The sequence below is a fragment of the Hibiscus syriacus genome, unplaced genomic scaffold, assembly GCF_006381635.1.
Source record: "Hibiscus syriacus cultivar Baekdansim isolate YM2019G1 unplaced genomic scaffold, ASM638163v2 tig00112699_pilon, whole genome shotgun sequence".
Classification (NCBI taxonomy): domain Eukaryota; kingdom Viridiplantae; phylum Streptophyta; class Magnoliopsida; order Malvales; family Malvaceae; genus Hibiscus; species Hibiscus syriacus.
The window spans coordinates 145126-172634 of record NW_024063387.1 but is presented as its reverse complement, the minus strand read 5'-3'; the positions used below and the strand labels follow the sequence as shown (position 1 = coordinate 172634).

Here is a 27509-nt window from a genome sequence, read left to right as displayed (position 1 = left end):
GATGTGCATAATTTTTATATGTCTGGATCCGTAGCCATTTTTGGAGGACAGAAAAGGTCTCTTACCGTCACTTTAGTACGAACTACTCAACGTTGAAAGAATTTCTGGAGCAAGAATGGCCGAAAGAAGTCACGAAAGATATGTGGATTAATGCCCTTCAAAATCTGCAAAGCAATGACATCGTTTGGCGCGCCCCGTGGCAAATACAAAGGGAGTTCTTTTACAAATGTAGTGACTATAACTGGGTGATGATGCTCAGTTTATGGGGAGGAATTGGATATGCACTACTTCTGGTTATAAGGCAATACGAGGGTCGTCAATTTGTTCCTATTACTGCTGGGTTACATTCGTCTGAGTTTTCATTTCATAGCAAAAATTTTAAAAGAAACATCATGGATGTCGTTAAAGCTTGGAAACCAACTTTCTGTATTACCAAAGCAGCAAAAGTAATGTTAACCCCTGATTATGAGGAATAGGGGTCTGCCAGGAAAAATGAAAATATTCCTCTACCTGACCAAAATGAGGATATCTCTATGGAAGATCGCATTCGGGTAGTCCCATCAGAGATAGAAATCCTAAGAGCTGAGTTTGAAATAGAAAGAGATGGTTGGTCAAAAGAGTTAGATTGGGCGTCGATGTTGATTTTCATTCAACACAATGTGCAATGCTGAAGGAAAACAAAGAAAAAGTAGATGGTGAGTTTAAAACGTTAAACAAGAATTACCATGAGCTACAAAAATCCCAGAGAGCATCAGGATCGAGCAGAGCAACAACACAGATGACCAAAGAGTTGAACATTGAGAAATGTCGAGTCGAAGATTTGAAAGGAAAAAATAGCCATTTACTCAAGAGCCTTGAGAAAAGGAAATCAGAAAATGGAAGATCTTGAGGTTGACAAAAGGGAGTGAATTATAAAACACAAAGCTGAAAGTCACGAGATTATGAATGAAATAAAGAAAGAAATGGATCGAGCCAAAGAATTAGAAGATATGAAGAATGGCATTCTTGAAGGATTTAAGGTCGAGAAAAACATCATGTTCAAGGGATTTGAAGCCGAAATGAACAATATGATTACTGAACTTGAAGTTAAGGGACAAAGGATCGAAGAGTTTGATGTTGAAAAGGAAAAATGTGATTTGGAGATAAAGAACTTCAATACCAGACTTGAAGCAGGGCAAGAGGTGGCCAACAATTAGATGCAACGATGTAGAAACAAGAATATACAAATCCAGAAGCTTAATAAAAGTACACAAGAAACACGAACAAAACTTGAAAAGGGTTTGGATTATTATAGAAACAAAAACACAGAGTTTAATGCTTACATCTTGCAACTTGAAGAATCATTATTCCAAGAAAAGGTTTGTCTAGGACCTAGTGATCTTAAAGAGAGTTATGAGGAGAACGCTTCACTACGAAGACGAATCCGAGATCTTGAAAGTACTTTGCACAGTTGTCAAGTTAGAATCACTGAGTTAGAGCAAACTCTTGATGGAACTAATAAACAATGGAAAAAATCGACTAATTTCTATAAAGAAAGAAGTGAAGATAGAAGCAGTATGGTAGTCTAGGCCATGATACAAATGAGTGAAGTTGCCAGATATATTGGGGAGTTATCTGCTGAAGTAAAGATTATTGAGCGTCACGTTGATCCAGTTTCTAAGTTTGGAAAGAAGATGTCATGGTTGATGAAGGAAATCATAGAGCTTAATAGGAAAGCTATGACGTATTTGTAGTTATGAACTATTATATGGAAAACTTTTGTATGCTGATGAAAGTTGTTATATGACAGTTAACTTTTTGAGATCAATACCTTTTGCATACATTCATTATAGAGCATACTGCCACGTTACAGATATGGTTCCTGATAGATGGACTCTCCAAAATTTGGAGAAAAGAACAATGAAACATTCATACATAACACCCAGAGATGGCGGATACAGTGGCACAAGTTCAGCTACCGCTATAGAAAAAATAAGCTATAGTGATGTTCGTCCACACTTTAAAGGCCCCATATTTAGGCCATTTAATGAGGAATACAACCAGAAATTTTATAGATTTGGTCATTTCTAGAGAACTCATTGAGAATGTCATGAAAAGTGGCAAAATGAATCAAGTGAGGGGTCTAGTTCCAAAAGACCCATGTATCGAAAAAGAAATGAAGTTAACAATATGAATGCCTACAACAAGGATACCTCGAAAAGTGTTATGATAACCAGCAAAGGGTTAAGAAGGAGGAAACAAACATTAATCGAACGGAATCCAGAGGATCTCACAGGAAAATGAGTGGCCTTCTTTTGCACCTTTACCAGTACCCTATGCTGAGATCTATGATTCACTGTTAAAGGCAGATGTAATACGACCTTATCCCTTGATTCTTGTACAACAAACATTCCCTCCATGGTATGATAAAAAGCACAATGTGTTTTATCATGATGGAATTACGGGCCATTCTATTGAAAATTGTTTGGCATTCAAAATGGTGGTCCAAAATTTGTTCATACTGGAAAATTGGAATCAATCACCAGCTACGTCAAATCATCCGCTGGCAAATCATGGAGATAAAAGCGTGAACGCAATTCAGGAAGATAACAGAAGGAAAGCAAAAACCGATGTTTCTGAATTAAATCTCTATTTGGTTGGATATTTCAACAACTATCCTTATCTGGTATGATTCAACAAGAATTCAAGCCAAAGCCTAATGAAGGCGAAAATTATTGCGAATATCATCAAGGAAAGGGACATGGAATTCAACTATGCCCTGTATTTAGGAATTGGTACAAAAAACTGTTGAATGACAAAAAGATAGAGTTCTTTGAAGAAGAACCAGGAAAAAGATAAGATAACGTTGTGCATCAGAAGATTCTAAGCCTAGACAGAGAACAAGTGACCCTGTGATTATCACTGTGAAATCATCTACTATGAATCCTGTACCAATAAAGCCAAAATTAGTTATCACAACTCCTTTACCATTTACATATAAGGATACCCGCAAGGTACCTTGGAATTATACTACCAATGTTTCAATGGTAGGAGGATCTATTTCTCTGGAAAAAGTAGAATAGAAAGTACAGAGTGTGGATTCGATATCTGAAACAGTAAGTGAAGTCGGATTCTTTACAAGAAGTGGAGGTGTTACTCTCCAGAGACATTGAATGCATCAGAACAGCAAAAGCAAAGGGAAAAGCTACAGTGATACCCTAAAAGGTATTTAATGATAAATCCCCCAAACAGTCAATGAGCCCGTAACAGAAAAACAAGCGCAAGAATTTTTGAAATTTCTGAAACATAGCGAATATAGTGTGGTTAAATAGCTACATAAACAATAAGCATGAATTTCAATTCTTGATCTGTTGATGAATTCAGAAGTACATAGAAATGACTTGATGAAAATGCTTAATCAAACATTTATCCCTGAAGATATATCTCTCAACAAGCTTGACAGGATTGTGGGGCACATAGTCGCTGATAATTACATAACGTCACTGATGATGAAATACCATAAGGTGGAATGGGATCAGTGAAAGCTTTGAATATTACCACGCATTGTCATGGCCATGTGTTGGCAGGAGTACTGATTGATAATGGATATGCTCTTAACTTGATGCCTTTGGTCACACTTCAAAGAATACCGGTGGATAAATCACACAGAAGATTATCAGAATGTAGTGCGAGCTTTTGATGGAACTCAAAGAGGTACTAGGAAAAATGAAAATACCATTGTTGATCGGACCAGTAGTGTACAATATCGACTTTTTGGTAATGGATATCCCCCTACATATAATTGTTTATTGGGGAGGCCGTGATTCATTCTGCAGGAGTTGTTCCTTCTTCATTGCATCAGAAACTGAAGTTCATTGTTGATGGTCAGCTGATATGTGTATGAGCTGAGGAAGAATCATTGCTTCTATAACAAGTGAGCTCCATATTGAAACAAATGATTATGCTCTTGATTGTTATTTCCGAGCTTTGGAATTTGTCAATGCAACCTTTATTGCCGAGGGAAGCAAAATTCCACATCCTAGATGTTTGATTGCACTAAAATGGATGTACGACAGACTTTAGGCATAGGAGCTAAAACTGGGAAAGGTTTGGGAAATAATCTTCAAGGAAGTTCAGTTCCTATAAGTATGAGATGAAAAAAGATCGTTTTGGGCTTGGATTTAAGCTCAAATCTCAACAAAGGAACAAAGAGATGAAAAGAATAGGTGAAGATAGAAGGGAAACTGAAATGAGAAGAAATTTCATGGGAACACATGTCTTTTCCTATTTGAAGTTCACATTCAAATCCGGAGGAATGGTTAATGTGGAACACAGCTGGTGATGCTCTTAAAGAAGAAAAGTTGACGAAAGATCAAAGCATAGCTGAGGAAGCTATGGAAGGATTATTTATCAACATGATCACAATAACCACAAAATTGGCAAATACTTGGCTGGGATCCGCCCTTGTCTTCATGGTGAAACACTCAACAATTGGACTACTGAGGATCTCCATATAGTTTTTAGTGTTAACCCAGAGTAATACTCAGAACCAACCTTTATGTTTTAGCCCAAAATTATGAAAAGTTTTTGTTATCTTGTAAGGGCAGTTATGTTAAGTTCACTTAATATCAAATACAAGAAGTTTTCTTAAAATTTTCAAATGGCAATCATTCTTTATACTTTACATTTTTTTTCATTTTTACATTCATTATTTCTCATTTATATTTATTTCATAAATTTATATTCATTCGGAAATATGTCCGACTTAAATTTGAAGGTGTAACAATGTTAATAGCATGATTATTCCTAAATTTAATCATGAGATAAATTTAGAGTGGCATGTATGTTTAGAAGAAATCAATGAGTGTGAGGATAAAGTAGAATGTGATGTTCCTACTGAATTGTTAAGATTAGTAAAAAAAGAAGATAAACAAATCTTGCCTCATAAAGAAGAGATTGAGACTGTAAATTTGGGAACCAATGAAGAAATGAAAGAAGTGAAAATTGGTACTACTTTGTCAGCCCAGATAAAACAAGAATGATAAATCTCCTCCAAGAGTTCAAAGATATCTTCGCTTGGTCTTATCAAGATATGCCTAGTTTGAGTACAAATATAGTGGTGCACAAACTTCCAATCAGTCCAGAATATAAACCTGTTCACAAAAGCTCAGACACATGATGCCAGAAATGTTGTTGCAAATTAAAGAGGAAGTGATGAAGCAGATAAATGCAGGTTTTCTACAGGCAGCGAAATATCCAGAATGGGTAGCCAACATAGTTCCAGTACCAAAGAAGAATTGAAAAGTTCGAATGTGTGGATTATAGAGATCTTAACAAAGCTAGTCCGAAAGATAGATTTCCATTACCTCATATAGACACATTGGTGGACAATACTGTAGGACATGCATGGTTTCCTTCATGGATGGTTTTTCAGGGTATAATCAGATAAAAATGAATCCTGAGGACATGGAAAAAACAACATTTGTAACCATATGGGGCACTTTCTGTTACAAAGTAATGGCATTTGGATTGAAAAATACAGGGGCAATGTATCAGAGAGCAATGGTAACTCTGTTCCAAGACATGATGCATTAAGAGATTGAAGTATATGTGGATGACATGATTGCCAAGTCCCGAACTGAAGAAGAACATATTCAAAATTTAAGAAAGCTTTTCCAGAGATTGAGAAAGTATCAATTAAAGTTCAACCCCGCTAAATGCACTTTTGGGGTAATATCAGGGAAGCTTTTGGGATTTATAGTCAGCCAAAAAGGAATTGAGATTGATCCAGATAAAGTAAAGCAATTCAAGATCTTCCACCCCCTAACACAAAAAAGAAGTTCGAGGCTTTTTGGGGAGATTAAATTATATTTCGATTCATTTCTCAATTAACTGACAAATGTGATCCAGTGTTCAAGTTACATCGAAAGAACAATCCTGAAGTCTGGAATGATGAATGTCAAGAAACTTTGGATATTATTAAGAATATTTATCCAATGCCCCCATTTTAGTATTACTAGTGCCTGATAGACCGTTAATTCTTTACTTAACAGTCTTTGAAAATTCGATGGATGCGTACTGGGAAAGCATGATGAGTTGGAAGAAAAGAAAATGCCATTTATTATCTGAGTAAGAAGTTTACTGATTGTGAAATTCGATACCCACCAATACAAAAATTATGTTATGCCTTGGTATGGGCTACTCGAAGACTCAAACAATACATGTTATATCATACCACTTGGCTGATATCTAGATTGATCCTTTAAAATTCTTAATGGAATCACCAGCTTTGACAGACAAAATGGCTAGATGGCAGATGTTATTATCTGAGTTTGATATCGTATATGTCAACCAAAAAGTAATAAAGGAAGTGTCATAGTAGATTTTTTGGTCAGTCGTGTATCAGATGATTATCAGTATCTGAGTTTTAATTTTCCAGATGAAGATTTGTTGTGTATATCCATGAATGAAGAAATCAGAACAAATGATGAATCCTGGAAGCTTATTTTGATTGAGCATCCAACGCCTTGGGACGAGGAATTGGGGCAATGTTAATTTCTCCAGAAAATATCTATTATCATTTTACAAGTAGATTGGAGTTCTTTTGCACCAATAACATGGCGGAATATGAAGCTTGTGTCATGGGATGAAGGCATCCATAGAAAGAAAAATTAAATTTCTCAATATATGGAGATTCATCGTTAGTGGTGTATCAATTACGAGGAGAATGGGAATGAAAGATCCCAAATTGCTGGAATATTGAGATTTTATCCTCAAATTAGTGAATAATTTGAAAGAGTCACCTTTAATTATCTTCCTCGAAGAAAATCAAATGGAAGATGCTTTGGCTACATTAGCTGCTATGTTTCAGGCAAATAAAAAAATTGATATGATGCCAATCAAATACAAGTATATGAAATTCCTGCACATTTCTAGTGTAGAAGAAGAGGCAGATGGCAAGCCATGGTATTATGATATCTTGCAATATATCAAGTATCAAAGTTATCCACAAAATGCATCTGAGATTTATAAAAGAACATTGAGAAGAATATATGTTGGATACTTTCTTGATGGTGAGACTTTGTATAGAAGAAGCAATGATCAAATGCTATTGAGATGTGTAAATACTAGCGAAGCTAGAAGCATCATTGAGGAAGTACATAGTGGGATATATGGAACACATGCAAATGGTCTTTCCATGGCTAGAAAAATAATGAGATATGGGTATATTGGGCTACCATGCATACAGATTGCATTGATTATACAAGAAGATGTCATAAATGCCAGGTATATGCAGATAAGATTCATGCACCCCCATCGCCTTTACATGTAATGACAGCACCTTGGCCATTTTCTATGTGGGGAATAGACGTCATTGGGGCAATCACACCAAAATCATCAAATGGACATTGTTTCATCCTAGTGGCAATTGACTATTTTACCAAGTGGGCTGAAGCTGCTTCATATGTCAATATTAATAGGTCTACAGTTTGCAAATTATAAAGAAAGAAATAATCTGCCGGTATGGGCTACCAGAGAAAATCATTACAGATAATGCTTTGAATTTGAACAACAAATGATGATTGAACTTTGTGCACAGTTTAAATCAAGCATGCAAACTCAGTGACATATCGCCCAAAGATGAATGGGGCAGTTGAAGCAGAAAATAAGAACATCAAGAGAATCATTACAAAGACTACTGAAACTTACAAAGATTGGCACGAGAAGTTACTTTTTGCCTTATATGCATATCGAACTACTGTGGGGCAACGCCTTTTTCTTTAGTCTATGGGATGGAAGCAGTCTTACCGATGAAGTTGAGATCACATCACTTCGAATCTTGAGAGAGGTAAAATTGGATGAGTCTGAATTGATCCAAGCTCAATTTGATCAATTGAACCTTATTGATGAGAAGAGATTGAAAGCTATTTGTCATGGACATATGTATCAAAAACGGATGATGAAGTCTCATGACAAGAAAGTACATCCAAGAGAATTCCAAGAGGGTAATCTAGTGCTGAAAAAGATCTTGCCTATACATAAAGATTTCTGTGGGAAATGGATGCCTAATTGGGAAGGACCATATGTTGTAAAAAAAGGCCTTTTCTGGAGGAGTGTTGATCTTGGCAGAAATGGATGGAAAGTTCTGAGAAACCCAATAACTCAGATTCTGTCAAGAAATATTATGCTTCAAGAAGAAAATAAATGCTTGAAAAAAAAGAGGGTCAAGATGAAAACCTCAAAGGCATCTTGTAACCAAATGAAGGATTTGAGTTGAAAACCTGAAAAGGATGCTCAAATGCATGTTGATATTAGGCATCTGGCAATTAAACCCTCTTAAGAGTTTGATATTTTAGGAGGAACTTTACATCTACAAGCATTCTGGCAACGTTTGAGATCTTCCAGACATAAGCTTACCTCAGTGCTCTAAATTATATCAAGTTGATTAGTTTAGAAATACTTTTGCTAATAATTTATTGAGTCATTTGAATTTTTATCATTCCTATGTTTGCCATAACTTTGAATACATTTCTATATATTATTAATAGATTCCAAGTTTATCTTTTTGAAATTCAATTTATTTTAGAAATTCAATTTATTCTTTATATAAACATCTTGCAAATGGATTAACATATTTTGAAATAAGCAAAAGATTTATGGATATCACTTTATGTTAATACTTTTAAGTGCATGGAATCCAAAGTAAGTCTTATCAACATTTGCAATCATTGTTGAAAAGCGAACAAGTTATTACCATCATAGAGTCATTTGGAAGCAAGTAAAATAGAAAAGCAGAAAAGAATTTTGAGCAAGGAACAGGGTACTTTGAGCAAATATTTCCAATCAAACAGAAAAGTATGAAGAATGAAAATGGTGAATCAATGACAATCGAGCTGACTATACATAATTGCTTTGTTTATCATACAGTTGCATTATTTTGGTGATTTGAAGTTGGCAAGCCAAAGCGTCCCACTTATATTCCCACTGAGCTTTGTTCCTAAGTGTCCTTGTAAAGCCATACAAAACTCCAAATACTATGAAGAGCTTCACTAATGAGGCATCTGATCAGAAACCACATGAAATGATGAATGTGTTGTCAAATGATTTACGAACATTGAAAATATAGGCAGAAGCCACAGGAAAGGATGAATGTGTTGTCAAATGTTTTACGAACCAGTAATTATGGTGCTGAACCAATGTTGCGATCATATGGTGTTTTCATTTATTGATTCGAGATGAAGTTTGTGTTCTTCAAATCTAATGTTAGAAGTGAGATATGATGAAGATTTCTTTCCACAGAAGGGGAGTTGAAATTTTAACAACAAGAAACTAGTGGAGCCAACTGAGATTGAACAATAGGTTGTTATTAAGCATCTCGACATAATATGGTCTGAATGGCTTTGTTCGAGATCTTATTAGATGTGGAGACATGAAAGAAATTAGGATAAATCCTCCTTATGATGTGTTTCAAGAGTCAAATCAGAACATATATTGCTCTCTTAATTTATCTCTACTAAGTTTTGCATATCTACATCTACATTCTTCAAAGATGATAGATTCTCTCTTCAAAGATGATAGATTCTCTTTTTAAAGAAGAAAGATTTATTGGATTTCTACACAAGTCCAAGAAAAGAAAGCCGGTGTTATCCATGATAAAATGGGGCAACAAGGTCATAATTCTGACCGCATCAAGAACTTCATGAATAAAATATTTCTTCTGAGACTTTCATGCAAATGAAGCAAAGAGGATATAGAGTCTCTTCCAAAAAAAGAGAATACCAGCTTGAAATGATTTTGACTAAGTGAAGGAAGACCGAGTTGGCCACTTTGAAATCAAATAAAAATGAACTTAATATTCATGCATCATATTTAGACATTTGCAAAAATAAGGGCATTTTCATTCATTTTATCAATGTTGAATATTTGACAGGAATTTCAAAGATTAGCAAAGATTTCAACAAAAATTCGAATTCATCACTCGATGAATCAACATTTCCAGAAGAGTTCATAATGAGAAGAACTCATCTGAAGAAGGAGAAAAAGTTCGTAATGAGAAGAACTTGTTCAACCTTTTGCTAGACTCTATCACAGAAGGAGATAGATCAACATACATTTTTCCAGAGAAAGTTCATAATGAGAAGAACTTATATGAAGAGGGAGAAAAAGTTCATAATGAGAAGAAAATGTTCAACCTTTTGCTAGACTCTATCACAGAAGGAGATAGATCAACATACACTTTTCCAGATAAAGTTCATAATGAGAAGAACTTATTTGAAGAGGAAGAAGAAGTTCATAATGAGAAGAACTTGTTCAACCTTTTGCATGAAGCTATCACAGAAGGAGATAGATAAGCATAAACATTTCCAGAAGTGTTCATAATGAGAAGAACTCATCTGAAGATGAAGAAGAAGTTCATAATGAGAAGAATTTGTTCAACCTTGCCTTAATTCATCATATATGAAGCTGAATTAACAACCCCTCTTTTGAAGATCAACATTTCCAGAAAGAGTTCATAATGGAAGAATTTGTTCAACTTTTTGCTAGATTACATCACAAAGGAGATAAATTGTCATCCCCAGAGGAAAGTTCATAATGAGAAGAACTCATCTGGAAAAAAAAAGAATAAGTTCATAATGAGAATACTTTGTTCAACTTTTTGCTAGATTACATCACAGAAGGAGATAAATTTTCATCCCTAGTGGAAAAGTTCATAATGAGAAGGACTCATCTAAAAAAAGAATAAGTTCATAATGATAAGAATTTGTTCAACTTTTTGCTAGATTACATCACAAAGGAGATAAATTGTCATCCCCGGTGGAAAAGTTCATAATGAGAATAACTAATCCCAAAGAATAAGAACTTGTTCAACATTTCCATCCTAATCAAGTGAAGTCAAATGAAAAAAAAATTATTGTCTTTTCGTCTTTGCCCTATTCTCGTTAACACAAGAATGAGCAAAGAGGGACAGCTGAAACACTAGTTTTTTCTATTTGGTTTTTTATTTTATTATTATTATTATTTTTTTATTTATTTATTATTATTATTATTACATTTCAGTCCCAAATCAAACCCAACCCAATTACAAACCGGCCCAATTACAAGAGCCCAACTCAGTGGCCTAAAAGAAACCCTAAACCCAGTTAAGGTTTATTTCATGCTTCATCCGCTAACAAACATAGTCGTTGGATCTTGTGAGATCCAACGGTCTAAGGACCTCTAGATGAAACCCTAGGGTATCATCACCCTAGGGCCACGACGCCAGCCGCCTCTCTGACATCTCCAACAGCCGCTGCCACGCTTCAACGGGAGCCTCCAGAAGACTTGAAGAGAACCGTCCACGTTGAGGGCTATGGTGAGTCACCACTATAGTTTGGTGACTCACCAAAATGAGCCCTTTTACTCGGTCCGAGACGAACGTCGTTGATGGCTATAAAGCCATCAACCAAACCTACGAAATAAAGGGACAGAGAGCAACGAGCAACCCAGCAACCAAATACCACCAAAATATTGAAACCAAAATTAAGAGAAGCCTTACGAGGAAGCAACACCGCCACCAGAGTTTCCACGCCCCACATGCGCCACTGTTGTAGTCGAATCTGCGAAAAATCCATCGATTTTTAGGATAAACTGGGTCAAATTTAGGTTTAGATCGCTCGGATATATTATTTGGGGAAATTTGGTGTTTTCCGGCAACCGACGACGGTGGCCGGTGATGAGGTTGGCGGCAGCGTAAGGCTGCCGGCCAGCGAACGGATTCCTTCTGGTGAGGGAATCCTAGAGAGAAGCGAAAGAGAAATACTTCTCTCGGTTTTAGAAAGAGAAGAGGAAAGGAGAAAATGAGATAATGACCCAAAGGGCTGGCCATATTAGGGTTTAAATACCCCTTCCCAAACGACGTCGTTTTGGGAGGGGTATATGCATAATTTATTAATAGGTAAACTATACCCGCAACCATTACAGATTTGTAACTTTATATTTTAGTCACTGAAATCAAATTTAGATCCTTTTAATTCGGTCTCTTAATTTTATTTATTTTATAATTTAGTCACTGACATAAATATATAGATTTTAGGCAAATACTTGATTTAACCATTATAATTTTAATAATTAATATTTTAATCCCGAAAGCATGTTTTAATTTATTTTAATTTGATATATGTTTATTTTAGTCACTAAATTAATAATAGGTCAAATAGCATGTTTAGCCACTGTAATTTTAAATAACTAATTACGAATTAGCTTATTTAATTTTAATATGTTATAATTTAATCACTAATTTTAAATACTTTCATTTTATATTTTAATACTATAGTTTTAATTTATTTATTTAGTCCATGTTTAGTTATATTTTAATTTTATATGTTTAATTCAATATTTTAAATTATTTTATTTTAATCATATTAATATATTATTTGATTAATTTTATAAGTTAATAATTTATTTATTTTAAAATATTAAGAAAGGGCAGTCTTAAAATAACTAGATATCCTATTCTGATATCTTAAAAATAATGAATATCATGCTTATATAAAATATATATATTTAATTTAATTTTATAAATTATTTTAATCATGTTTTAATATTTATTTATTTTTTAAAGGACATTCTTAAAATAACTAGATGTTCTTTCTAATATTTTTAAATAAATAAATATCATACTTTTATATAAATATATATATATTAATTAAATTTATTATTTTTAGAGAAATTTTATTAATATTTATTTATTTTTAATATTAAGAAAGAGTTGTGTTAAAGCAACTAGAATTTCTTTTCTAATATTTCTAAGTAAATAAATATTTTTTATAAAACTTAAAAAATATATATTAAATTATAGATATTAATATATTTTCTTAAAATTATACTAAATAACAGGATTATGAATTAAATATATTTTGAATTCTTAAATTTCTAATAGAGACAATTTATAATTAATGTGTACCAATTTTGGGTATTATAGGGTGCTAATCCTTCCCTAAACGTAACCGATCACGAATCATTTTTTACTGAATTTTTTTTGTTATACGCAGATCAGTTTATCTTTTAAATTATATTTTCTTAAAAACTATTTTAAAAGATTTTTATATTTGACTTACCTAACCCAAAAGGGTCAATGATGACTCCCAAAATATTTTTTAAAATCAAAATCATTTATTTATTCATTTTATTTTTCCCGTCAAGTAAAAATTCGTGTCCGGACGAAAACTGGTTACGACACAAAGCTTGTTGTACCTCACGTTTCATGTCGTGTAATAAAAATGAAGCTCAACTAAGATAATGGGTTTGTTTGACTATCATGTTAAAGTAATTTATTATGGTCGAATAATTAAGTGACTCGTTTATAACTCGAAGCTCAGTGGCGGTGATATTCATCAGTTTATTTTATGTTTCCTTTCTTGCAGGAGCAATCTATGAGCTACGAATTTCCTCATTATTTTAATCCCAACTAGCATATATTAAATTAAAAGTAAAACAGAATTTTTCTGATAGAGATTTGCCTTCTACGGTTCCAGGGTTGAAGATTTACAGATCATGCGGATCAAGTTCTATAAGTTGACCCTCAACTCTCAATCTACAACTACAACTAGATCCTCTTCATTTTTCTTTTCCCACAAAGGATAATCTGAAGCTCCCAATCTAAGGTACATTTCTTAGGCTCTCATGGTAGTTTTCTGTTACTGTCATTTCAGCTTAGCTTATAAGTTGAATTTATTCTCGTATTCTTCTCAATATCTGAATCTACACAAGTTTCCGTATCACTAGTTAATCATCTATTAAAGGTGTGACTGGTTTTTAGGAAGCCTTGCTGGTATTAGCCACAAGAAGAGTGTAATGGCAGTGGCAATCAGTATACTACTTGTGGCTTCATTGCTTGTTTCATCCCGTGCTTGTCATTTTCCTGCAATTTACAACTTGGGGGATTCAAACGCCGATACTGGAAGTGTCTCCGCAACGTTTGGTCGGGTCCGTCCCCCTTACGGAGAGACATTCTTCTGTAAACCTGCTGGTCGGTATTCCGATGGGCGTCTAATCATCGATTTTATAGGTAAGGGTGGCTTAATTCACTTGGCATAAATGGTTGGGAACACTTGTTTATGCTTTATCTTGAAACATCATATTTGGATATTTAAAAAGTTCTGTTATGACACCATGTCATGGACCAGCTTTTGTTCTTTTTATATGCATCCACGGATGAGATGATCCTTGCAAGAAGACCTGAGAGATTTTATTTTTGGTATCAATCCGTGCAGCTGATGAGTTGAAATTGCCATTCTTGAGTGCCTACCTTGATGCAACAGAATCGAACTTCAGTCATGGAGCGAATTTTGCAGCGAGCGGATCAACGATTCAACCAGCCAATGGTGAATTAATTGGTGCAGGTTTTAACCCCTTATCTCTTGATATACAGCTCTTGCAGTTTCAACAACTTAAAGATCGCACCAATGAGCTTTACAATCAAGGTTAGAGATATGCATACATTACGGACTGCTCCAGAAATCAATACGCAGTTTCTAAGAAAAGGTTTATTATCTCTTTCATGTATGGCAATGAAAAACATTGTATACTTGATTTTTTTTCAGCCAAGAATTTGGATGTTACTGACAGGCTTCCGAGACCGAATGAGTTTTCGAAGGCTCTTTACACGTTAGATTGTGGGCAGAACGATCTGAATTATGGCCTTATAACAACTACAGAGGAGCAGGTTAAGGCATCCATTCCCAATATAATCATCCAATTCGCGACGGCAATCGAGGTATTTCATATGCTGCTTATTAATTGTGGTGATCTGCTTCGATTTAGACTACACAAAGTCGAAAAGTCGTGGTGTTGTGTATTTTCAGAAGCTATATCAACAAGGAGCAAGAATGTTTTGGATACATAATACCGGTCCCATCGGATGCTTGCCTGTTTTTGTCATAAATTCCCCTCCAAAGCCTGAGAATGCCGATCAAACTGGCTGCATTAAGTCTTACAATGAGTTGGCTCAAGAATTCAACAAGCAGCTTAAAGACATGATTTCTAGACTCAGGACCAAGCTCCATGGTGCAAGGCTTACATATGTGGATATCTACTCAGCTAAATATTCTCTAATTAGTGAAGCACATAAATATGGTAACGTTTTAGACTCTCATCAGCCTTAGCGGTTCTCTAACATTTTCTTTTCCCGCTGAGCATACTGACATCCGTATTCGACTTGGCGATTGCAGGCTTTGTCGACCCTTTCATTAACTGTTGCGGGCGCTTTGGCGATTATCACATCGAATGTGGGAAGTCGGCCGTGGTGAACGGTACTGAAATCTTCGGAGCATCTTGCAGTGATCCATCCAAACACATTAGTTGGGATGGCATTCATTATACTGAAGCTGCAAACCATTGGGTAGCCAATAGTATTTTGGATGGCTCGTTCTCGGATCCCCCCCGTCCCTATAACCAAAGCTTGTCTGTAAAGCTCACATATTGTGTTTGTGTATTAGATATTGAGCTCAATTAAGCTCATGGTTTTCAAAACCGGACCGTTCAGCGAATCGGTCGTGCTACTGGTTCAATCAGTCGAACCGGTCAGACCAATCGAAAGAATCGGATAACGTCATAATTATTTAAAAAACTAAATAAAAATACCAAAAACATTTAATAAAAAACTAAAAACATCCCCACAATTATAATACTTAAATACAACACCAAAATTCCATCATTCATTACTTGATTTACTTCTAATAAAAATCTTCAAACATTACACATTAAAACCAAAACAAAAGTTGATTAACCTTCAAAAATAAAAATTTTAACTTTTTTAATTTTTTATTGATGGCCGATTCTTAGCGGTTCCGGTCCGGTTCGAATGGTTCACAGTCAGTTCAGCGATTCCTTGCGGTTCACTAGTAGCACAGCTGTTCTCGGTTGAACCGGACGGTCTGATCCGATTTTCAAAACATGGATTAAGCTCTTGATAGAAGAAGGATCTTGAATTCCATTATTTATGTTATACTCAATACTTCAAGTTTCAATTAATAATGATAAAACGAAATTCAAGCAACTTAAGAGCACTTTTTAATGCTCTATGCGTAACAGCAAATCTAAGAATATTGTTCTTAAATCCATAATTCTTTTTAGGGATGAACCAAAATTTTCATTTTTTTTAATTTTATAAATTTATTCATTCCAACATAAAATTTTAGGTCGTGCTTGTTTTCGGCAGCATTCGAGCAACTTAAAGGATCGCATTTGTTTCCGTTTTCCCAATGAGGGAAAAGAGAACTGTTTTCCAATCCCAATCTATGTATTTCAATTAAGGGTAAACTACGAGTATGGCCACTTAATTATGGATGTGTTCTAATTTGTCCATTATTCTTTTAATTTGATCAATCAAACACACAATTATTGAAATGATATCAATTAAGCTACCTATCTTTTAATTCCCTGTTAAATGTTAGCGGTTAGTGACTTGATTGATACTATTTAAATAGTTAAGTAGTTGATAGATAAAATTGAAAGATAAGTAGTCAAATTAAAATATACCCATAATTAAGTGGTCATGGGTGTAGTTTACCCTTTAATTAATAGTGGCGGTCGTTCGGAGTAATCGTTGAACTTGAAGTTGATTGGGTGAAGACAGCGACATTGCACCCGTTACGAATCAGGAGAACGCACCCTTGTCGGATCTCATTACTATTATACTATTGATCTAAGATGTGAGCTTACCTTATGGTTTTACGTAGAGGACGGCACACGTTGACCGCTAAGCGTTAATCATCAACCTGTTTGATAAAAGTCCCGGAAGAGAATTAGCATGGAAGTGACTAGACCCAATGTTGGTACTGGTATCAGTGGGAGATGGAATACTGCTTGGGCTTCGAAAAACAGCATTAAAACTTTCACGATAGCAGCCTTCTTTGCCGTAGCATTCTCTCTTTTCTTGCTCAGTGGAAGGCAAAGGGATCTTGGCCAAGCCGGGAGTTGTTATTTTCCTGCCGTATTCAACTTCGGTGATTCCAATTCTGACACGGGTGGATAGTCCGCTGCGTTCCACCGGATTCCTTTGCCCAATGGAAATACTTTCTTCCAAAAGCCATCTGGGAGATATTGCAATGGCAAACTGATTATCGATTTCATTGGTCTGTGAGTCTTTTCTTTCTTCTTTTCATTCCTTGGATATTCATGAACTTGTATGTTCTTTTGGATGCATCTTATGAAAGACTTATCTGTTTGCGGCGGATCATTTGTTTTATTTTTAGTTCACTGGCTTTTCACTTCTATCCCCGAAAGGTTAGAACTTGGGACTTTCAATGATTCAATACATCGAGGTTAAGCTTAAAGTTGGGATTTTTTTTCATTTCTTAAGTTTCAATTATGGTTATGTTTTAGGGTTAAGGTGAAATTTCCTCCATACTATGAGTCAACTTTGCATGTAGTGGAACATTTCATGTTAATCCTGTTCTATAAGTGATCTACTGACTGCTGAGTAGTTTAAGATCTCTACTTTATAAGATCAATTTTGATTACTCGGTTCCTAAAGACAATCTTGTGTTTGGGATGAACTTTGAACTAATCACTTAAAGGGTCCGTTTGATCAAGTTTACAGACTGAATGTTGATCTGCTTGGTGGTAAAATCATAAGAATGCATTTTGTTTCTCTCTTGTACTAAACTCGGTTATTGTACCCTGCAGCTGAGAATTTGGGACTGCCATATTTGAGTGCTTATCTGGACTCTATCAGTACAAACTTCCGGCATGGAGCTAATTTTGCTACGGGAGGGTCTACAATTCAGCCACTGGATGCGAGAATGTTAAGATGGGGTATAGCCCCATTTCTCTTGACATACAACTTGCGCAATTTGAACAGTTCAAAGAGCGAGTAAATGAGCTTTATAAAGAAGGTTAGAAATAATTCAAGAATTAGGGGCAAAAGAACTGTAAATTCTAAACTAGAATAATGCTCGAAGTTTTCGGATGGTTTTTTCTTATATTTCTTCTTTTTCTTTCCAGGTGTGGGTTCCAACATTAAGAGCACGCTACCAAGACCAGAGGACTTCTCACAAGCACTTTACACATTTGATATTGGGCAAATTGATCTTGATTGTGCATTCAAGTCAATGGCAGAGAAACAGGTTATAGAATCAATTCCTGAAGTTATCAACGAGTTTGCTCAGGCTGTTAAGGTAACTAGATGTTATGCTTACACAATATATTTCTCTTGGTTTTCTTACGGTTGTAGGAGATTGACGTGATTTTGTAAAATCCGTTTATCTATGATTCTTCTATATGATATTTCCCTAGCATGAAGCTTGCTTTAAAGCATATTTAGACACTTTGATGCTTTGAACATATATCTTTTTCATTTGTTATTGCCCTAGGCAGAGCTGTTAAGGGCTTTGTTTGTTTGTTATTGTTGCATTTCCATGGTAGACAAGAAAAAGGAGATGATGCTTGAGAATTGATATCTTCAAGATCTTATTAGCCAAAACTGAGGACCGTGTTTTCCTACCCTATGAGAACAATCATAATTTACCAGGAAACTTAGTATCTTCAAAAATCTTAAAAGATTTGGCATATCTCCATATATATCTCAGTTCATGAAGTCTGTCAATTTGAAACTGCATAAAGGGAAAGACAACCAGTTTTGATGACTGCCTTTATTTCCACTTGGAATGCTCTTTGCTGAAACAATCCTCCCAATGCTAATAAGAACAATATAATAAGTTTGAAACTTAGAGATGACATTACTTGAAGGGACAGCCACGAACCCTGAACATGGATCATAAAACGGATATGGACCATAATAAAAAAAATGAAGAAGAAGAAAAACGACATAATAAAAATTCCCTTCAAGTCTCCTCTATCCAAATCAGGTTAATGTATGCAAATAGTTGAAATGTTAAAATTTATGTTTAAGGTTAACTTCCATTTGTTTCCCTTTTCAGCGACTACATCAAAACGGAGCAAGGATATTTTGGATACACAACACAGGTCCAATAGGTTGTCTGCCCTTCCACGTTCTATATTATACTCCAGTAACTGAAAATGTGGATCGAAATGGTTGCATAAGTTCTCATAATGAGGTTGCTCAAGAATTTAACAGGCAGCTGAAAGAGAGTGTTATCCAACTTCGGATGCAATTCCCAGATGCAGCGCTGACTTATGTTGATATTTATTCAGCTAAATATTCTTTGATTTCTGATGGAAAGCACCATGGTAAGCTCAGTTGCCAAATCATTTTGTTCCACAACCAAGTTATAAAAGATAATAGCTTCACATTCACTGTGTGTGTTCTATATGAAACACCGACCCTTTATTGCAGGATATGCAAATCCACTCGAGTATTGCTGCGGGCATTATCGGGATAAAATGTGCTGGAGGAAGAATACTGAGAATGGGACTGCAACTTTGTCGACTTCATGCAGCAATCCTTCAGCTTATATAAGTTGGGATGGCATCCATTACTCCCATGCTGCAAATCTGTGGATCGCTAACAAGGTTGTTGTTGGATGGCTTTCAGACCCTCCAACTCCCATCACTAAAGCTTGCCACATGTCTCTTCATTCCAAGCGCCAATAGCTTGCTGACTGATGTGAAGAGGATACATTTGACACGAAGGAGCGGACCGAGGCCTTTTGTACTGTTTGCACTGCAAAACTAGGTCGTTTTGATGGTCTTTTACCTATTGCAAGTTTTAGACTTTCTCCTATAGGCTAAGCAGAAGTGACTGCTTTTTTTCCCTGATACGAATCTCTCTATTAAGTTTTATCAATATGGCTTCTGTTATTTTTACTGTTACCAATATTTCCTTAAAGTGCATGATTTCAATTTTAACACATGCAAAATATTTTGTATAAATAATTATGAGTGCTAATTTTTCTCTATGTTATAGTACATGTGCTACAAATAAACTATCCTGGCTGAGTAATTTCTATATATTTAAAATTTCAGAATTTGATAAAAATAACAAAAAAAAATAGAAACTATTGATAAAGAGAAACGCAACAAAAGCATCAACCTTTGCTTAAGACTGTTTTCCTTGTATTATTACAACCTAGACAATCGTGCCTGCCATGATTTCTCTTTTGAGCACCCTGTTTATGATAAATTCCCCCATTAAAATTACTGGTAAGTGCTGATTCATTCATAGTCATCAAAACAAGGCAAATCAATGAACAAATCGTAATCTTAAATGATCAAGTGTTCTTAAGAAAATCATTTTTAAAATAATTTAAATATAATATATTTGTTATATAAACTAATATGCTATTTGTTCGAAATTGAGAATTCTAAAAAGATTATGAAATCACCAAAAATATCTGCAGAGTATTTCAGATAAGACAAAATCTTAACCCATTTTTGTATTTGTTTGGATTACTCAAAACAGAATCTTATTTACTATATTATTCATTAATGGTCAGTCTGTCTTCTGTAAGTAGACACCTCTGTTGATCGTTGAGTTGCACACTTAACTCTCCTTTTTCCAATTGTTTTACAGCCATGTCTTCTGATTCATCTTCCACTTTTTTCATCACTATCTTTGCTCTCTCCTTATTGAACCTTGCACCTATTGACCTGGTGCTTGCAAAAAAGCCTTGCCAATTTCCTGCAATATTCAACTTTGGTGACTCTAACTCCGACACCGGAGGCTTGTCAGCCGCATTCGGTCAAGCTCCTCCTCCTAATGGTTTCTCTTTCTTTGGCGGCCCTGCTGGCCGCTATACCGATGGCCGCCTTGTGATCGACTTCATAGGTACTCTTTTACGTCTCAGCTAATTACATTCTGATAGTTCCCTACAACTCAAAATTTCAAAGAATAAAGGTCTTTTACGAGTGATCGATGCATGTTAACATTTGTTTAACGTTCAGCGGAGAGCCTCGGGTTACCTTATCTAAGTGCATTTCTTGACGCCGTGGGGACCAACTTTAGCCATGGAGCTAACTTCGCCACCGCTGGATCCACCGTAAGACCTCAAAACACAACTCTGCATCAAAGCGGTTTCAGCCCCATCTCGTTGGACGTGCAATATTACGAGTTCAATGATTTTCATAGAAGGTCACTAGCAGCTCGTAAACAAGGTAATATTTCAGGACATTTCTGCCTGAAAAGCCACCTGTTTCTGGATAAAACATGTGAACTGTTTTGATTATTATCAATGTTTGTAGGAGGAGTTTATGAAGCCTTAATGCCAAAGGAAGGACACTTCTCAAATGCCTTATACACCTTCGACATTGGCCAAAATGATCTCACCGCCGGCTACTTCTCAAACATGTCAACCGACGAAGTTCGAGCCTTTGTTCCCGATGTGCTTAGTCAGTTCCAGAATATAATTCAGGCTAGTAAATCAAACCTTGATCATTAATCATTGGACCAAATGTTTGAATACAATTAAGCATTGATTATTACTATGTAACTTGCAACTGTACAGTACATATATAGCCAAGGGGGAGATACTTTTGGATACACAACACAGGTCCAGTAGGGTGTTTACCGTACGTAATGGAGCGGATCCCGGTCTTAGCAGGGCAAATCGATGAACACGGATGCGCGTCTCCGTTCAACGACGTCGCCCGGTTCTTCAACCGGGGACTGAAAAAGACGGTGGAGCAGTTGCGTCGAGATTTGGGCGATGCAGCCATCACTTATGTCGATGTTTACTCGGTGAAATACTCGCTGATTAGCGAAGGAAGAAAGCATGGTGAGTCCTCCTTTATGCAACAACTGAAAACTCTATGAAAATGCAGTATTGACAAATGGGTATGCAGGGTTCAAGCAACCTCTTAGAACATGCTGCGGCCATGGTGGGAAGTACAACTACAACAAGGAACATGGGTGTGGATCAAAGATTAATAAACATGGGAAGGAAGTGTTGGTGGGAGCTCCATGCAAAGATCCTTCGAGTGCCGTAATCTGGGATGGGGTTCATTTCACTCAAGCGGCTAATAAGTTCATATTCGAACGGATCGTTGATGGTTCATTTTCACATCCTCCAACTCCATTAAATAAGGCTTGTTATAGGAATTAAGCTAGGAAGGGGAACCTAGCTCTTTTTACAATATCAGCTGCTGCTGCTTCCGTTTCTGTGGATTCAGGAAGTTTAGTGTTCAGCTTAAGCCTTAATTTGGATTTTTATCTCTAATTAATAGTTTTCTTATTCAATTATTTCATTTATTTATCTCTTTATGGAATTAAATAATTAACCAAATTGTTAAGTAAAAATAACAAAAGAGGTTTAACTTCACAAATTAATCTAATTTTCAATATGTATAAATTCAAAAATGTTAATAAAATATGCTTTATATAAGTTAATAAAATATTTTTATATTTTTATTATTAAAATAAATTTTATTTTTTAAATATATTTTAAATATAGATAATTTTTATAAATAAAAAATAGTTAATCATTTTGTTCAACATCAGTTCATCCATGGGTCCAGAGGAAAGGCCCAAAGGACTTACAAAGCTCGAAAGCTTAGTAAATATGGTTTTTTTTTTTTTGCTCAATTTGGTATCTTGTTTTATTAATTAACCCAATAAGATATATAAAAGTTTTTTTTTTTTGAGTTCTACCGCATTTGTTATAATATTCAAGAAACTCGTCACGTTGAAATGAAGAGTTCTAATAAAATATTTTTAAAAATTTTATCACATCAAGATAAAAAATTTAAATAAAATATTTTTTTAAACTCGTCTCCTCGACATAGTAAGTTGTAAATCACAATAACAAATGTCGTAGATCCCTAAATAAACTTTTATATACCTTATTAGGTTAATTAATTAAATTGTTTGCCCTATTGTAAAAAAAACCGAGTAAACAATGGGGGCACTAGGGTTGTTCAATCAGTTAAAACCGAACTGAATTAACCATAACCTAATTAATCGAATTTTTTAATTGAGTAATATTGATTTAGGTTTAAAAGTTATTAGATCTTAAATTATTAATTGAGTTTTAAATGGTTTTGGCTGAGCCCATGTGTTATATGTAATATATTTAATATTTTTAATTAAAAAAATAATTTACAATTAATTTAAATAATATATAATTATAAAATAAAAATTTTATATAATTTTTTTAATTAATTAATATTTATTTATGTTTAAAAGTTATTGGATATTAAATTATTAATTGGTTTTAAATGGTTTGGGCTGAGTCCATATGTTATATATAATATATTTAATATTAAAAATTTAATTTCGGTTTAATTAACCGATTTCGAACCGAATTCTAAAAATTTTCTTAACTGTTAACCGATCGAACTAATTCGATAATCGAACCAAATTAATCAAACTAATTCGGTTCGGCCGATTAACCGAATTAGTTCGATTATTTGAACAGGGCACAAAATCCCTGAACTCAAGGTCTGTTCTGGTTTCCTAAACCGGATGGAACCGGGCAAAGAGAAGAACCTTCCACAAAATTAAGTGTGTTTAATTAGTAGAAAATATTGATATTAAAAAAATTATTTTATATTTTATCATTATTTTCATCAGGCGAGAAAAAATATTCTCAATAATTTTTTTATTAAATGGTGGAAATGTAATTCTTTCTTTTAACTAAAAGCATATAGAGATATATAGCGGTACAAAAATAAGAGTAGTTTGTACTCCTGAAGTCATGTATGCTAATCTACGGTCTGTTACTATCTGAAAAAGTTAAGATTTACAAACTGAGCAAAATAGCCCAATGTGATCCTTACGGTGTATAAAAACATACAGATAAAATACTTTAGTAAAAAAATTCATCAACCATCTTTAAAAATACGAACATTACCCTCATCCGAACACTAGAATGTGTAGGTTCTCCAGAACCATACACCCACCTGTACACTCGGTAAGGGCCTTATACATATAGTATAAGGACATGCGGTAAGGACTTACCATGTGTACAAAATAGAGGAGTCTGCGGTAAGGTCTTACAAGTCATAGACTAGGCCTAATATACTTACTCCAATAATACCCACAATGACAGTAATAAACATGTATGTATTCAAGTGAAAACGGTAATTTAATACATTAAAAATGAAAATATTCTATACTCAGAAATCATATACAGAAAATACAGTAATCATAGATCATATAAAAAAATATAGTGTAAATCAGATATCAAATAAACAGTATTCAAAATGTCATGTATCATGTCGTACAAATATTTAGTATCATTAAAAAATCTAAAAATAGTTCAGATAAATAGTTTAAAATAGTAATGTAACACCATCAGGAAACACACATGTACCAATCTAAGTAGTCTGATAGGAAAGCTTACTACTGAGTTTATCGATCACGATCAACAGAAGCGCTAGATCTTACGAATCAAAAAATCTATATCAAAATCCTCATATGAATAATACTAACCTCTATTTAAACAATTTACCTACGAGTAATTCTCGAAGAACACGAATCGAGCGGATCTAATGGACGAGAAGCACCGGATCTAATTGACCTCGATCGGGGAAACACGAGTATCTTCATAAAATTATATACTCGAATTAATTTCATAATCAAACCTCAAATAAATAAGAAAAAATACTAAAAATACTAAGCATTTTCGGATTAACGGGCACGATTCATGACTTTTGGGTAAGAATTTGGCAAAACATATTGCAAAATCGGATTCGGGACGTCGAAAAACGTCAAGATGGAGGTTTTCAAAAAAAATCAACGGCAGTTAACAGCTAACCAGTTCGGTTCGGGTTGGACCAAGTCGGGTTGAACATGAGGGTCGAATTGGGCAGGCGGGTCGGATCAAGTTGGACAACTTCTAGAAGCCCACCAGGCAGTAGACCTTCCCCACGCGCAGCGGCGGCGTGTGTGGGGCCTTCTAGGGTCGGAAAAATTATAAAAAAAAATTTATATGCATTTTAAGGGGTTTTGAGACACTTATTAAGCTCGGTTCACAGTAGTGAATGGTGAAGAGTTCAATTTCACAACATCATAAACTTGATCTTCCTCACCCCTCACACGCCGACGGCAACAGAAACAAGATGGACGCCGATGTACTCGGGATGAGGTGGGGAACACGATGTGCAGGAGGTGTCAAAACAAAACAAAGGTCGACGACGAAACGTCGATTAAAGATTTTCTACTAAAAGAAGAAAGATTGGAGGGAGGGAGAGAGAGAGAGAGTGAGAGAGAGAGAGAGAGAGAGAGAGAGAGAGAGAGAGAGAGAGAGAGAGAGAGAGAGAGAGAGAGAGAGAGAGAGGTTTAAACTTTCCAGAAATGGAAATTTATGGATTTTTGGGTATTTAAACCCACCTTAAAAATGTATAATTACACTATAGGTCATTCATTTTTAGTTGCTTTAGTAATTTAGATCTAATTTTAATCAAAATTTCACTATGATCCTTGAATTTAATTAAATTTTCAATTTAGTCCTCGGAATAAATATTTAAGAAAATTTTATGCCCTAATTTGGGGTGTGACAGAACTACAAGATGTTGTTCACTTGACAAAGGTAACTTTACTCTCAGATCATGTACAGATACACGCATGCATACTGTCATTGCTTTCCTTCATGTATATATTCACAGTTGTCAATTTGGAACTACTAGCCTGCTATCAAACTTCTCATGGATTTGGGTTCTGTAATATATTTTTTTATATGAAGAATGCAACATATTAACTTCTATTAACTTTCCCATCTGACTTTTCTTTAGGCTAATATAATGCGCTACAATGAAGAATCTTTGCAAAAGATGCGTAATTCAACTCATTCCCGGCCCGAGTCGCTGATATCTCAATTATCAGATGATTTCTCGGGATAGTTCCAACAAGGCAACAATAGTTCAGAAACCTCTGGTTTACTACCTTTAAGTATAACAAGCAAGGATCTAGAGATGCCAATGCCACCACTGGCTCTTGGCCAATTACAAGAGGAAGGGATCAGGTATGCAATGTCCTTCCAGCAATTACACGAGTCCACCACCTCATAAAAAGGAAAACTAGAATGGTGCTTAATTATATCAATTATACTACAGTTGTAGACACCTCATTCACTGTTGAAATTTTATTTTAGAAATCATGTAGAAAATTGTTTATGAAGATAATTATTGGAGACTATTCAGTTTATAGCCTGAACTTTACTGTAGCCTATGTTGTAGTCTAACGCTGAATATAGGCTAAACTGCAATCTTTACTTAAAATAGCCTTGAGAATAAATCACTTGGTTGTGTTTCAATTGAATGCAATCCGGCCACATCCCTTATTGGACGTGCAATATATTTCTACTGTCGATTTCATTTAGCAGTATTTTTATTATTATTTTCATTGTACTCGTTCTTTTTTATCAGGAAGTCCTGCAATATTTCTGATGTGTACTCGCTGATTTAGTTGATGCTGCGAAACCTCTTGCTCATCAGCAGCAACGCATTGTGGAACTAAGTGAACTTTCACAGCCTTTGCAAGTGGCTATAGAAGAACCTGCTTTGCGCCAAGCCTTGATCAATTTGATAGAGGGTGCATTATTACGTACCCAGGTTGGTGGGAAGGTTGAAATTGTTTCTACCAGTGCACCAGCAGGTGGTGCTTTACTGGTAATAGATGATGTCGGGCCAGATATGCACTACATGGTATTGTTGGAACTTCTTTTCCTCTGTGACAGCCTTTGTTGCCATTGTTATATCGTTTCCGTTGCTAGCTGCCCCATCAATAAATCTATTTGTTCATTAATGCTTAGTGTCACTCCAGTTATGTAGGAAATGCAAAGTTTGCTAAATGTTATAGGCAAATAGTCAACGGTAAGCCTTTTTTTCATCATCTCAATATGAGAACAACGGCAATTTACAGTTCGCTAATTGATTTTCAGAGTAATAGGTTGAGGGGGGCCTTTTTCTATAGTATTGAAACTAAAAGCTTGAAACAGAAATAAATAGGTTTTACGACCTTAAACCAAACTTCATTTCTTTTTTACTTTTACCCTTCAACATTTAGATTTAACTAAAGTTCGCAACTTTTGAGAAATATTTTCACTGATAAAGTAGCATTTGCTGTTCTTGTTTCCTTGGTACCTTCTGTAGTTCATGTTCCTTGCATGTTCTTTGGATTATTTATAAGTGGGATTCATGCTACTTGTCATAGATTAAGTTTATTTGTTGCCTTATTTCGGATGATCTCATATGGTCTATAGTTCCTGCGTTAAGATGCCTTTGTGAAATCTGAAAGGTTTATGAGAAGACGATAATTGATATGCCCAATGGCATTTATTTTCCTTGGTTTTGTGCTTTATCGCATGCTCACCCGAAATGAATTGTTCCACTGTTACATGCATTTGCTGACACAGATGCATTCCCTCACACCATTTAGTGGCGAACTCTTCTCGGAAAACATGATTGAAGACAACATGACATGGAATTTTGTCGCCGGGCTGACTGTAGCACGTGAAATACTAGAAAGTTATGGCTGTGTTGTCCGTGTCATTTCACCCCGGACCACCGATGCCGCTCTCGGAGCAGGTAGGACTCGTGTAGAACTATGGTTTCCTTCTTTTTCTGCATTATCGGATATCAACAACCTTAGTCAAGAGGCATAACACGAAAGAAGGATAGTGTGTTGTTTTGAT

The 27509-nt window shown here is 35.1% G+C and overlaps 1 protein-coding gene and 3 pseudogenes across 1 annotated transcript; all 4 read left to right on the top strand.

Moving 5' to 3' along the window:
* Positions 1-13257: 13257 nt before the first annotated feature.
* Positions 13258-15428, top strand: LOC120182637 (annotated as a pseudogene).
* A 1200-nt stretch (positions 15429-16628) lies between these two features.
* On the top strand, positions 16629-19537 carry LOC120182621 (annotated as a pseudogene).
* A 917-nt stretch (positions 19538-20454) lies between these two features.
* Positions 20455-21980, top strand: LOC120182636 (alpha-L-fucosidase 3-like). The gene is given in 6 exon segments (XM_039187557.1): positions 20455-20707; positions 20824-21033; positions 21121-21290; positions 21384-21402; positions 21405-21653; positions 21721-21980. Coding segments are annotated over 6 exon segments (1161 nt in total).
* A 2878-nt stretch (positions 21981-24858) lies between these two features.
* LOC120182634 lies at positions 24859-27509 on the top strand (annotated as a pseudogene).